The 14,728-nt window shown below is 49.5% G+C and overlaps 1 protein-coding gene across 4 annotated transcripts; it reads left to right on the top strand.

The window, feature by feature from the left end:
• The first annotated feature begins 1,903 nt into the window (after nt 1-1,903).
• LOC310701428 (zinc finger protein 213-like) lies at nt 1,904-13,604 on the top strand. 4 transcript variants are annotated; one of them, XM_083492244.1, is made up of 10 exons: nt 1,904-2,027; nt 3,126-3,612; nt 5,894-6,020; nt 7,689-7,822; nt 8,479-8,593; nt 9,699-9,784; nt 10,073-10,199; nt 11,109-12,108; nt 12,230-12,621; nt 13,447-13,604. In XM_083492244.1, the coding sequence occupies exons 2-8, from the start codon at nt 3,196-3,198 to the stop codon at nt 11,927-11,929; spliced, it is 1,827 nt and encodes a 608-aa protein (XP_083348370.1). In that variant the 5' UTR covers nt 1,904-2,027; nt 3,126-3,195; the 3' UTR covers nt 11,930-12,108; nt 12,230-12,621; nt 13,447-13,604. The 4 variants fall into 4 exon arrangements, with proteins under 4 accessions (XP_083348370.1, XP_083348372.1, XP_083348371.1 ...); XM_083492246.1 differs by having other exon boundaries at nt 7,743-7,822; XM_083492243.1 differs by adding an exon at nt 2,974-3,031 and having other exon boundaries at nt 1,960-2,027; nt 11,109-12,621.
• The last annotated feature ends 1,124 nt before the right edge of the window (nt 13,605-14,728 follow it).

Consider the following 14,728-nt stretch of genomic DNA (forward strand, 5'->3'; position numbering starts at 1 on the left):
CTGTCAGGCGTCCTTTACCTTTACCTTTGGGAGCCGCCCAGAGTGGCTGGGGAAACCCAGCCAGATGGGCACAGTATAAATAATAATAATAATAATAATAATAATAATAATAATAATAATAATAATTGTATTGTTATTGGGTGTGGGTGGATGAGACATGAAACTAGTTGACCTTGCCTTCCATGGGGCAGAGGAGAGTTGGAAAACGTTCACAAAAGGGCAACCAAAATATGATTATTATGATAATGATGATGATAAAATTTGTACCCACCCCAACATCCTGGGTTGCCCCAGCCACTCTGGGTGGCTTCCAACAAAAGTATAATGAAGGATGACACATTTAAAACTTCCCTCCACAGGGCTGCCTTCAGATGTCTTCTAAAAGTCAGGTGTTTATTTCCTTGACATCCGATGGGCAAGGGGCACATCATGCCCCTTCTGGTCCCCACCCAGCACTCAGCTCTCTCTCCAGGGATGCCAACTTGAATGAAATATTGATCACATGGCACAGTGCATACCATTTGAATGGCAAAGCCCATTAGCTTGCTGGGAGGGCTGGCCCCCTCAAATATTTCACTGGGGGGCCAAAGCCCCCTGGGAGTTGGCTCCTATGGCTCACACCTGCAGCTCCTGGAGATGGTCAGAAGCAGCCACATCTTGGGAAATGGGCCGGCTAAACCAGGTGAGGGTAGCCGATGGTTCTCAGCCCTCAGTGAGTTAGGGGATTCCCCTGCATGTGAAGGCGGGCTCTGGCAACCCAGAAATCTTGCTTGTTTTTCTATGACCCCCTTCTGGATTTTGGGGGGTGGGAATCCATGTTCCCAAACGAAACAGCACTCCAAGCACAGGAGCATTGAAGGCCATTTGCCATTTGCACCTACATTTCCCCCTCTGCGTGGCTCCCGGGAACATGTTGTTGTTTAGTCATTTAGTCGTGTCAGACTCTTCGTGACCCCCTGGACCAGGGGTCTGCAACCCGCGGCTCCGGAGCCGCATGTGGCTCTTTTACACCTTTGCCGCGGCTCCGGGGCAGATACTAGCGAGGTGAGGAGGCGCATTGTGCGCCCCGACACTCCCCACTGTGGCGGGCGCTGTACTGGCTGTGATGTCGCATGGGGGCGGTGCGTGCGTTAGTCACGCACCGTCCCGACGTCACCTTCCTGCCCGCCCGTCCGCTACATTGTAAGGGGCATGTACACTGGTCACTGCATTGAAGGGGGGCGTGTACGCTGGTCACTGTTTTGAAGGGGAGTGAAGAACACACACACAAAAAAAGGTAACTTGTTAATTTAACGTTTATTTCTATGAGGAGGAGTAATTCTGAGGGGTCAAACAAAGAAATAATAAAAAGTGACCAAAAAAGTTATTTTTATAATGATGAGTTTTGCGGCTCCCAGTTTTTTTTCTTCGGAAACGGGTCCAAGTGGCTCTTTTTGTCTTAAAGGTTGCAGACCCCTGCCCTGGACAGAGCACACCAGGCACTCCTGTCTTCCACTGCCTCCCACACTTTGGTCAGACTCATGTTTGTAGCTTCGAGAACACTGTCCCACCATCTCTCCATCTTTCCCAACATCAGTGTCTTTTCCAGGGAGTCTTCTCTTCTCATGAGGTGGCCAAAGTATTGGAGCCTCAGCTTCAGGATCTGTCCCTCCAGTGAGCACTCAGGGCTGATTTCCTTCAGAATGGAGAGGTTTGATCTTCTTGCAGTCCACGGGACTCTCAAGAGTCTCCTCCAGCACCAGAATTCGAAAACCCGGGAACATAACGGTGCGTAAAGGCGAAAACAACAACCCTGTGGAGGAGGCAGCCTGTCTTAAAGAGGGAGGGTTGCAATGCAATGCAAAGCCCCACCTTCCCCGAAACCTCTCCAATCCCCACGACGACTCCTGGTGGCCATTATAAAAAAAAATGCAGAGAGAGAGAGACTGGCTAGTTTTGCATTCCTAGAGAGGCCCCTGTCTGCGGGTCGGGGAGCCACTTCCTCCTCCAATTTTGGGACGGTGGAGGGAGGAGGTTTTTGCTGAGAGGTAAGGAGACGTGATGGGGGGGTCCATGCATGGGTGGGTGCACGCACGCAATTGCATGCATGCATTTGGGGTGGGGGCGAGCCACGGCTGCACAGAACGCAATAAGGTTCCTGCTAAAAATTTGGGGAGGGGGGCAAGACTCTGAGCAAAGGCCCAGCTATGTGCGGGGCAGGGGGAGAGCCGCTGCCAGTCGGGGGGGGGGGAGGCGGGAGGACTGTCCTGGTCAGGAGCTAGCAGTTTGTCCTCCCCTCCCCATGCAACTGGTATTTAAATATTTTTTTATTTTATGGTTCTGGAGTTTTGCATGCAGCTGGTCCACAGAAGCCCCTGAAAGGCTCTTGATGCTCCCAGAGAACGGGGGGGGGGGTTGTGGAGAGGGCAGGAGGATCCCACCACCCTCCAAACTCCACGCCCCAGATGTAGGTTTCCTAGGGAACGCAATTCCCGTCCTTCTGTGGCTCCTCTGTGAATGCACAGAGTTCCTGGACCCTGCGTGCGTTTTGACATGGTATGGTCTAACCTCAGGGGCCTGGCTTTAAAACTGTTCTCAATATTGTGCTTTAATGTTGTAACCTGCCCCAGGACCTTAGAATGAAGCGATGATGATGATGATGATTTATTCATACCCCGCCCAACTGGCCAGGTTTCCCCAGCCACTCTGGGCAGCTCCCAACAGAATATTAAAAACATGTTAAAGCATCAAACATTGAAAACTTCCCTAAACAGGGTTGCCTTCAGATGTCTTCTGACCATTGGGTTGCGGCGCTCATCTCGCTTTATTGGCCAAGGGAGCCAGCATACAGCTTCCGGGTCATGTGGCCAGCATGACTAAGCCGCTTCTGGTGAACCGGAGCAGCGCACATGCTTTCAAATTGCTAGGTGGGCAGGAGGAGCTCACCCCGTTGCGGGGATTCAAAGTGCCGACCTTCTGATCTGCAAGTCCTAGGTTCTGTGGTTTACACCAGAGCACCACCTGTGTCCCTGTGGTGAGAAGAGAGCGATAGGTAAATGCTTCTAGGGGAAGGGAATGGTGCAAAATCACCTGGCCAGTGGCCTTCCCTGATTCTTTGGGGGGGTGGGTTGCTTTCTTTCCTGCAGGAGAAGATCAGATTGGCAGGAGGAAATGCCCTTGTAGGATTGAGACATTGCCTCTTCCTTCAGTTCCACAATGGAAGTGCCAAGCCGGGCAGGAGAGCAAGCAGAAAAAGACCCTCACCCCATGCAGTCTGGATGCAGTGGGAGATGCTGGGAAGGGACTGTGCAGAAGATCCCGGATAAGGCAGATACCAGCTCAGACCTTTGGCGCCAGCGGTTCAGGGAATTCTGCTACCAGGAGGCCGAGGGGCCCCGAGAAGTTTGCAGCCAGCTCCATGGCCTTTGCCGCCGGTGGCTGAAGCCGGAAAGGCTCACCAAGGCCCAGATGCTGGACCTGGTGATCCTGGAGCAGTTCCTGGCTGTCCTCCCCCCGGAGATGGAGAGCTGGGTCCGGGAGTGCAGAGCAGAGACCAGTTCGCAGGCGGTGGCCCTGGCAGAAGGCTTCCTCCTGAGCCAGGAGGAGGGGAAGAAGCAGGGAGAGGAGAAACAGGTGAGAGTATTTTCATCCAAGTAGTTTGGAGAGTTGGAAATTGCATGCAAGAAGATTATATTCCAACATGCCCAACTGAACGATGGGGGTGGAGACGCTCCTTCGTAGTTTAGCTTCATACTGTGTGACAAAGTCCTTCGTTTCATCTGTCCTGAATCTTCCAACGTTCAGCTTCCTGCAGTGTCCATGACTTCTAGTGTTACGAGAGAGGGAGAAATAAAAATCCCCTTCCCATTTTATTTTATTTTTCAAACATAATTTTTATTAATTTACACCAAAACAAAACAGAAATAAAATTCTACATCTTATTATCACAAATTACTTTCTTTAGGACTTCCTTCAGCTTCTCCACAAATCATCCGTAGTAATTTTTTTTAAAATTACGCATTTCATGCTTTATATTGACATTATTTAACTCCTTACTTCCATTTCTCTTTAGATTATATTCCTACATTTTTCACAGAGCTCTTTTAAACCCCACTAGCGTTATCTGTCCTTCACTTATATTTTCCAGATGTTCCACAAATTTCCCCCAGTCCTCAATGAACCTTTGGTCTCTTAAGTATCTAATTTTCCCTGTCAATCTATCCAACTCCGCGTAATCTAACAATTTCATTCTCCATTCCTCGACTGTCGGTATTTTCTGTTGTTTCCAGTTTTGGGCCAGGAGGACTCTTGCTGTAGTCGTTGCATATATCCCTTCCCATTTTAAAGCCCTATACGGCCTAGGACCCTCGTACCTACGGGACCGCCTCTTCTGGTATGTCCCACGGAGGACCTTCAAATAAAAACATCTTGGAGGTCCGGGGCCACAGGGAGGTTAGGCTGGCCTCGACCAGAGCCAGGGCCTTTTCGGCCGTGGCCCCGATCTGGTGGAAGGCTCTGTCACAAGAGACCAGGGCCCTGCGGGACTTGACATCTTTCCGCAGGGCCTGCAAGACAGAGCTGTTCCACCAGGCCTTTGGCCAAGGCACAGTCTGACCCCTTCCTTTTGTAATCCTCATCGAACTCTAGCCCAATGGCTGCCATTAATTTGACTCTGAATTGATTTTAGATTGAATTGATTTAAGAATGTGTTTCAATTAAATGATTATGATTTTATGTAAACTGTGTTATTATTACTGTTGTTAGTCGCTCTGAGCCTGGCTTCGGCTGGGGAGGGAATTTAAATTTATTATTATTATTATTATTATTATTATTATTATTATTATTTTCTCCATGCCATTGCATAATTTTATAAACATATACAGTGGTACCCCGCAAGACGAATGCCTCGCAAGACGGAAAACCCGCAAGACGAAAGGGTTTTCTGTTTTGGAGGCGCTTCGCAAGATGAGTTTCCCTATGGGCTTGCTTCGCAAGACGAAAGCCCATAGGGAAATCTCCGGGGACCTCTTTTAAATGCTGGTGGTGGGGAGCAAAGCCTTTCCCCCCCTCCGGCCTTCAGAAGAGGTCCAGGAAGGCCGGCGGGGGCCGAAAGGCTTTGCTCCCCACCGCCAGATTTTAAAAGCAGTCCGGGATAGCAGGGAAGCGCTTCCCGCTATCGCGGATGGCTTTTGAAGGCAGGCGGGGGGGAGCAAAGACTTTCGCCCCCCGCCCGCCTTCAGAAGACGTCCTGGACCTCTTCTGAAGGCGGACGGGGGGGCGAAAGTCTTTGCTCCCCCCTGCCTGCCTTCCCAGGGGCTTTTACATCGCCCCGGACAGCGGAGAAGTCCTCCGCTGTCCCAGGGTTTTTTAAAATGCTGGGGGTGGGAAGAAAAGCCCTTGTCCCCCCCCCCCAACCTTCAGAAGAGGTCGGGGGACAGACTGTCCCCGGACCTGGTCTGAAGGCGGTTTCCATAGGAACGCATTAATTGATTTTCAATGCATTCCTATGGGAAACCGTGCATCGCAAGACGAAAAACTCGCAAGAAGAAAAAACTTGCGGAACGAATTAATTTCGTCTTGCGAGGCACCACTGTACCATGTTGCCCCTTACTTACCTTGTTGCTAAACTAAAAAGCTCTAGAATCTGCCACATTTCCCCATGGGGGGGAGTGTTGCCCCCATCATCTTGATCCTTTTCTGAACCACTTCCAACTCAACAGTACCCTTTCCTAGGCGAGGCGACCAGAACTATCCACAGAATTCCAAATGCAATCATACCATAGAGCTGTATGATGGCATTGTGATACTGGCTGTTTTCGTTTTCGGTTCCTTTCTTGACGACCCCCCCCCCGCCCCCCGCATGGATTGTTCCTCTTAACCTGTTGCCTCCGTGGGATCCTTGCTTCTGTTTCAGGTGCAAGGCCCACCCCTGGGGGTCGCCGCTGGTTCCTCCGAGTTGGAGAACGCCCCACACAATCCCTATCAGAAGGTGCACTCTGTTGGCGTCGCCCAGGAGATTCGAAGTCGGGGCGTTTTGCTGGGTAAGAGAAGATTCCTTTCTTCCTAAGTTGTTGGAATTGTGAGAAGTTGTGTTTCCTTCATTGCAAGGGGGTTGGACTAGATGACTGGGGCCCTTCCAGCTCTATAATTCTACGATTCTACATGTTCTCAGGAGAAATTCCTACATGAACAGCTCTAAGACCACTGGGTCTCTCCTTTTGTGGGCGCCTAGAACGTAATGAGCTGTTTATTTATTTTATTTTATTATTTATTTTTTCAATTTACCTTTTTTTTAAAAAAAAAAACAGCAACACTTTATTCCAAAACCGAAAAAGAATTACAAACTTCACATTCAAAATCCATATTCGTTTCTTAATGTAAGCCTATTATATAGCTGACTAAATTAAAATATACCTAATTGCCATAGACTTCCCTTTGCAACGCAATTAGAAATATTATAAATGCAACGCAATTAGAAATATTATATTAGAATTTTTTATAAATTCCCCTATACCCTCCCACTCCCCTTCACCCATGTGTGATCTCAGTATTTTTCACTTCTTCCATCTTGTTGTGTCGTAATTTAATAGTTATTCAATTGATTCTTTTACTATTTCCTTCCTTACCCCTGCACGTCTTACACATTATCTATTAATATTCCAGTTCCGGAACCTTATTTTTTTTCATGTATTCCTTCACTCCATCCCACTCCTTAATTATTCTCTGATTTGAATGGCCTCTAATGATTGCTGTCAATTTTGCCATTTCCACAGCAAAGAATTGGAGGGAGGAGAAAACACCATCATTATTAGAATGGCAAATCAAGCTCTGTGAGTTTGTGGAAATGGTTTGTAATGAGCTGTTTATATGCTTCACTGACTCACCCCCCCCCCCTGTGTGTTTTTGCAGAGGGGTCACAGAGTTGCAAGGGACCCCCGAGGCTCATCTAGTCTAACCCCCTGCAATGCAGGTGTCCCGTACGTGGATCAAACCTGCAACCTTGGCATTATGAGCACCACGCTGCTTAGGGAAGTTTCTGATGTTTTTTCGTGTTTTTAATATTTTGTTGGGAGCCGCCCAAAGTGGCTGGGGAAACCTGGGCAGATGGGCAGGGTATAAATAATAATTTTATTTTTATATTATTTATATTACAGTGGACTCTCGGGTTGCGAACGTGATCCGTGCGGGGTGCACGTTCACAACCCGAAGCATTTGCAACCCGCGTCTGTCCGTCAGCGCACGCTCGGGTTGTGATTCGGTGCTTCTGCGCATGCACAAAGCGCATGCACGACCGCTGAAACCCGGAAGTAACCCGTTCTCGTACTTCCAGGTTTCGGCGGTCTGTAACCCGAAAAAACACAACTTGAAGCAGCTGCAACCCAAGGTATGACTTTATTTATACCGTGGTACCTCGGGTTAAGTACTTAATTCGTTCTGGAGGTCTGTTCTTAACCTGAAACACTTCTTAACCTGAAGCACCACTTTAGCTAATGGGGCCTCCTGCTGCCGCCGCTCCCCTGGAGCACGATTTCTGTTCTCACCCTGAAGCAAAGTTCTTAACCCGAGGTACTATTTCTGGGCTAGCAGAGTCTGTAACCTGAAGCGTCTGTAACCCAAGATACCACTGTATTGTATCCAGCCTTATGCAGAATTCATTAATGCACAATTTTTAAAAATTATTAAATTTGTATGCTACCTTTCACCTGTAGATCTCGGGGTGCTTCGCAGCAATTTCAATGTTTCTTCCCACCACCATCTCACAGAGAACGAGACGACGTCACTGATGCTCTTGAAAACATCTCTTCACGGCGGGTCGGAAATGGCTGCTAGACCTACTGCTCAGGTAGGGAGAGGACCACACGAGGCGAACGAGTCCTAGACAATGGCTAACCAGGTTCCCCGAAGAAGCAACAGCAGCATGCGTATTGCATGTGTGACGATTGCTGCGTCGGGAGAAAGCTGCCCAGACCTTCTCCCGATGAGACATTTGCCTGCCAGGCTGCACTGGTCTGTGTGGCCGCTCATGACGCTGCATTGCCCAGGGCAACATCCCACCAGGCTGTGCTGGGTCAGGAAACTGCCCATGGCCCCGTATGACTTGCCGCCAGGTCTCCTCGACCCCCTCAAGATTGGAGGGGCTGAGCTCCATATCTCCATGGGGCTGTAAATGGAGGGGGCTGTTGAGACTACTTTCCCCTCTCCAGGCGTATTGCTTCCCCTCACAGGCTCTTAGGCTTATCAAATCCCGCCGCTGTCTCCACTTTACTGTGGTGATCACCACAGGTTCCCCGGACATTTCACCGTCTATTGATCCCTGTGCCACCACTTTATTTCTCGCTGCCACCACCCAGGCCCTACCTGGTTATCCGTGTCTTACGTAACGAGACACCAGTGCAATCTTGAAATACCCAGCACTTGTAAAAGTTTCTTTCTCGCCCCTTTGCAAACCTCACATTCTTTGCCTCCCTCCTCTTTCCCTTTTTCTGCCTGCTGTTTTAGGAGGTGGGAGAGTCCAAACTGGTCCCCAAGACCAAGAAGGCTCCCCTGGATCCCACACAGAGGCCGTGGCTCAGGTGGGTTGTGGAAGAGGGTGATGGAGACGCCTCCCCCCCAGGTAAGGATTAATAGGGGTCAATTTCAGCCTGATCTGTCCCTTGACGGTGTTAGCCACTGCCGGCTCCTCCCTTTTTTCCAGCTTGTGATAGACATTCGGGATGGATAAATGAGAGCACCTCTTCATATAGCACACATTTGTTGTTTTTTTGATAATAATTTTTACTAGTTCTCATTTACAACAATCCAATCCTCATTATAACAATGCCAAATTATAATACAATTAAAAATACCAATCATTGAGATGCCAAATTATACAATTTAGGTGGCCCTCTGCGTGCTGGAATTAATGGTTTGATGTTTCCCTTTCTGTCTGTGTTCCAAAGTCTTATAAATTTCATTCACGCTCCATTCCAGGTAAAGGTAAAGGGACCCCTGACCATTAGGTCCAGTCATGACTGACTCTGGGGTTGCGGCGCTCATCTCGCTTTATTGGCCGAGGGAGCCGGCGTACAGCTTCCGGGTCATGTGGCCAGCATGACTAAGCTGCTTCTGGAGAACCAGAGCAGCGCACGGAAACGGCGTTTACCGTTTATCTACTTGCACTTTGATGTGCTTTCGAACGGCTAGGTTGGCAGGAGCAGGGACCGAGCAAGGGGAGCTCACCCCATCGCAGGGATTCGAACCGCCGACCTTCTGATCGGCAAGTCCTAGGCTCTGTGGTTTAGACCACAGCGTACCAACCCCTTATATCGCACCTGCAGTTTTAACGACTTCCATTCGTACTGACGCATTGAATAATTTCTGCACCTACAGATGAAGCATTCAAACTCCCTCCTTCCTGTGTGCCTGTAGTATTTCTTCCCATCCTTGTAATTTATTATGTCTACCTTTTGTCAATTGTTGTTGTTCTCCTGCATGCCTTGGGTGTCCCATTGCTGTTTCAGAAAATCTCCATTGTTTTACAGCTACAAAAGTCACACTGTCCCAATAAGTTTCCACTTTTCCCCATCTTTCTCTCAGCCTGGGAGGGGGAGCAAGCTGTCGAACTTCAAATAACTCAGTAATGAGCCTTATCAACTTCTTGGCAACTTCTTGAACGAGCCCAGGCAGTTAACGGGATCAGATGTCTGCAGAACCTGTCTGCTTTTTTTTCTTCCTCTCAGGTGGTGAAATGATCTTGGAGCTTCATTCTGGTTCTTCCCCTCTTTGGGATAGAGCTAAAGCAGTTGATGTGCAGTCCATGGATCAGGTACGAGAAGAATTGCTTTCAGGGACACATTCATAGAAAGTCCAAACCCATGCAATGCAGGAATCACGGCCAAATAATCCCTGACCGATGGCAGAGTTTGGCCGAGGGGGGTGGCAGCCAAGACTGGGCATCCTTTGTGATGCTTTCAGAGACTGTCTACTTGGAAGTTTTTTGAATGCACCTTAGATCTTACAGGGGAAATTTTAGGTACCTCCACCTTTTCTAACTTCATTGCTGGATTCTTAACATTGCCCATGGGAAGAAAATATTTTCCTTCTCTCCTTTCAGGGTGTGGTGACATTTGATGAAGTGGCCGTGGATTTCACAGAGGAGGAGTGGGCTCTGCTGGATCCAGACCAAAAATGTCTGCATAGGGAGGTCATGGAGGAGAATTATGGGAATCTGGTCTCCTTGAGTAAGCAACCCTCTTTGCCTTCTGCACATCTTATGGCCTAGACTGTAAGCTTAGTTGCCAATACAGTGGCACCTTGGTTCTCAAACTTAATCCGTTCTGGAAGTCTGTTCCAAAACCAAAGTGTTCCAAAACCAAGGCACACTTTCCCATAGAAAGTAATGCAAAATGGATTAATCTGTTCCAGACTTTTTAAAACAACCCCTAAAACAGCAATTTAACATGAATTTTACTATCTAACCTGACCATTGTTCCATAAAATAAAAGCAATAAACAATGTATTGCAGTCACACAATCAGTCAATCAGTAGCTGAACTGGGTTCCACACAGTCACAAAAACAAAAAAGCCACAAAAACAAAAACGCAAAATAAATAGCAAAAACAGACAGACCTTAGCGTAACACTCACAAAGGAGCACGTTCGGCTTCCGAAAAAAGTTCGCAAACAGGAACACTTATTTCTGGGTTTGCAGTGTTTGGGTTCCAAGTTGTTTGAGTACCAAGGTACCACTGTACGGAGTGAGGGCCCGTCTGCACTTTACACTACAAGCACTGGCGGAGGAAGAGGAGTGGGGGGGAGTGCAGTGCCCCGGGCAGCGTGATCCTGGTGGGGTGCCATCGCGGCTGCCTCCCCGCCCATGCTGGGTGCCACGCCCCGCAGGCGGCGCACCACCCCCCAGGACATGCGCCACGCCCCGTGACACGCATCAGCCCTGCTCCCACCTGCTTTTCGCCCCCCAGTGCTGGAGCATGAAGCTCCGCCACTGTCTACGAGAAGTATTGTACCACTTTAAACAGTAAAAGCTTCTTGAAAACCAACACCTTACTGTTTAATGAATACCACAGTTAGTAGGGTTTCTTTCCTGATTTGAAAGATCCGTTTCTTACCAGTTTTCTCTTTCCGTTCCTCCAGGGGGTGGGAGAGGAAACAGAGAAGCGTGTGAGCAGCAGAGCAGGAAAACTGAAACAAAGAGGAAGCTTGTTGATTTCCAGAGCTGTGACTGCTCAGAAATCCGAGTGCATGAAGAGCGTTGCCAAGCAAGCGAAAGGAATAATATTCCGCTACGTGAAGATGGCGCAACTGGCAAAGCGGGCATTAGAGCACATCAGAGAATCCACACAGGGGAGAAACTGTATAGATGTGCCGAGTGTGGAAAGAGTTTCACCGAGAGCACAAGCCTAGTGAGACACCACACGATCCACACGAGGGAGAAACCATACGTGTGTGCGGAGTGCGGCAAGAGCTTCACTCTGAACACAACCCTGAGAAGGCACTACAGGATCCATACCGGGGAGAAGCCGTACACGTGCTCGGAGTGCGGAAAGCACTTCAGCCAACAAACGACCCTGATCTCCCATCAGAGGACCCACACCGGCGAGAAGCCCTACCGATGCTCCGAGTGCGGCAAGAGCTTCAGTAGGAACATAAGCTTGACGTCGCACCAGAGAATCCACACTGGGGAGAAGCCGTACACGTGCTTGGAATGCGGAAAGAGCTTCGCCGAGAGCACAACCCTCACAAGACACCAGAGAATCCACACGGGCGAGAAGCCATATCAGTGCTCCGAGTGTGGAAAGAGCTTCAGCGTTACTGCAAGCCTCAAGCGGCACTACCGGATCCATACCGGAGAAAAGCCATACAAATGCTTGGTGTGCGGAACGAGATTCAGCCACATGAACACCCTTACCTCGCACCAGCGAACTCACATGGGGAGGAGCATTCATACAGGTTAAAATAAAAATCGTATTAGAATCATGGAATCTTATATTTGTGTGTTCTACTGACGGAAGGTACTCTAAGATAAAATTTAATTGGGCCACAAATCTCTTGCTGGAAGGAAAAGAATATGGCGGCTGTGATAAGAACGCTGCAGAGATTCTGTGATTTGGAATGGAGTACAGTCATACCTCGGGTTGAAGTAGCTTCGGGTTGAGCATTTTCAGGTTGTGCTTTGCGGCGTCCCGTTAGTAACAGAGCGCGTTACTTCTGTGCGCAGATGCTCAAAATGATGTCACGTGCACGCGCAGACACAGATCCCGTTCGCATCCAGAGGTACCACTGTATTAAATCTTCAGCACGTTCGAAAACTGTCCACCTTTTCCAAGGCTGAGGGGGAAATGGCAAAGATCTGCGACATGTTTTACCAGTGAGACAGAATGGTTTCTAGCAGACTGTCACCTGTTCCGAGACATCGAAGCAAGGGATGGAGAGATAAGACCTCTGAGAAACTTCAAGATTCAGTTCTGCCCAAAGCCACGATGGGAGAAAACAACATCTGGGAAGCGAAAGAGACAATATCATATATGGAGAGAAGGAATCTCCATGGACATCAGTTTTCACACGCATAGCAGAATAAAGATAATAGTTTGAGTTCCTCACTTGAAGCTTTATAAATTTATATAATGTAACATCATGAATGGAAATTGTCAGAGCTGCCCTAGGTCCCAGCTCACAAAGGACCAACGCCACTTCGTTGTTATATACAAAAGTCTTTATTGAAGTTCATTTTCGCTTTCACAGCCGCAGCGTGCAGCTCTACGTCTGAAACTCTAGACCGCTGAAGCTCCGTCTGAATCTCCTCCCCCCAGACACCAGTTTAAGACTCTAGCCTTGCTCCACCTCTTCCTCTGCTCTCTCCTCCTCTGGGTCCGCCTGTCAGCTGGGGTCTCGCCTTTCCTAGACTCTTCTGACGCTGAGTCCCCTGAGTCTTCCCCCTGCCTCCGGCGGGCTTTAGGACCTGGTTCCCAATCCGGGTTTTCTGCTGTCCCACGCGCCTGTACATTCGAACTTGGCGCGCGCGCCCAGCCGCCAACCTTCCTCCTGACCGTTACACTGCTCCTGTCACTGCTTCCCCCTTCGGGGAGGCTAGCTGGACTTGACCTCCCTTCCGTTCCCCCACTCTCCGATAGAGGCGTGGTCAGCCCTGACTCATCTTCTCTCCCTGCTGGAGGAGACGCTGGCCCTGACACATGGGACTCCTCCCCCCCACTACGCTCTGGTGGGGAAGCTGGTCCTGATCTCCAGCTGCTGCTTTGGGAGTCCCCGCTGGCCCCTTGTTTCTGGTGCGTCCCCCCTGGGGCCCCCCTTGCCCTGACCATCGGCGCCTCCTTCTGGGAATCTTCTGATTTGCTGGAGAAGCTCATGGAATCTCTTGGGTCACTGTCATACTCCCCTACGCTGCCCTCAGATCCTTCCCCTTCGCTCTCCATTTCCTCTCTCCCCTGTGCCTCTCTTCCTGAGCCCCTGACAGAAATAATTAATTATGTAGCTGTTGACTGAGGGATTGTTAATATAACTGAAATGTAACTGACATTAATGAAGGTCATGGAACGCAGTGATATAAGATCGGAAATGCGCCCAAACCACCATGCAGGGAGCCACTTTAATTAAAATGGAAGTTGATTGGCACTTTGATTATTGGAAAACTCTCTCTCTCTCTCTCTCTCTCTCTCTCTCTCTCTATATATATATATATATATGGATTGAGGTCCATTTGAAGACCAGCACATTTGGGTGGTTGGCAGAGTTCAGTGGGAAAGGATTTCCGAAGCTGTGGGGACCTCCGTAAAATGGCCCTATCCCTCAATTCCACTAATGTGATATTTCTTAACCCAAGCTAGTACGGTAACAGCTTCAAGCAAATCCCAGTCCACCTCTTCAGGCCTTCGTCTTTCTCCTTGGCGAACACTCCCTAGCCCAGGGGTCGGCAAACTTACCGCGCCTTGGGCCGGTGTCTCCAGCGCTGATCGTGCGGCGGGCCAGAGGGTGGGAGAGCGTGTGCTCATATGCGTGCGCGCACCCTATCTCCGGCGCACTTCCGGGTTGGAGGAGCACCAGAAATAGCTTGTGCACACATGTGCAGGCCTCCTCCGACCCGGATGTGCACCGGAAATAACACTTGTGCATGTGCACAAGCTATTTCCGGTGCTCCTCTGACCTGGAAGTCAGCAGCGGCGCAGCGGCGGTAAAAGTGGGCGGTGGCAGCGGGTGGCGGGGGTCACCGCAGGCCGGATAAACGAGTCCTTTGGGCCTTATCCAGCCCCCCGGGCCTTAGTTTGGGGACCCCTCCCTAGCCACAGTTCTGCAACCCGGAGCAGCTTACCCAGTCAGTCACACTGGGCTGTTCAACTATGATGAGTTTCTGACAGGATGCAAAGGCCTTGCTCGTTCTTGTGCTGCTGCAGCAGCAGCACACAGCAGCTTTCAAAAACACACACACAGTTATCTGAACAGTTCCTAAAAATCATCAACCCATTCCCACCGCCACCACCAACATGCGAAAAGCACAAATCAACAGCATTTCAAAAACCATTGCCAAAACTTTCAGGAAGGATCCCAGCAGAAAGTAAGTAAACAGTTGCCAAAAGCGCAACCCCCAACACCATGCAGTTGCCTGCATGACTCTAAGGGGGAAGAAAAGGCTAAGGAGTAAACATTACACAAATGTTTGGACTGGAGCCCCTAAGATGGTCAGATGGTGCCTTGCATGCCTCCTTCCAGGCAATTCCTGACGCCAAGCTGGCGCCAAATGT

This window comes from Podarcis liolepis, assembly GCF_965112155.1.
Source record: "Podarcis liolepis genome assembly, chromosome: 2".
In the NCBI taxonomy this organism is placed as follows: domain Eukaryota; kingdom Metazoa; phylum Chordata; class Lepidosauria; order Squamata; family Lacertidae; genus Podarcis; species Podarcis liolepis.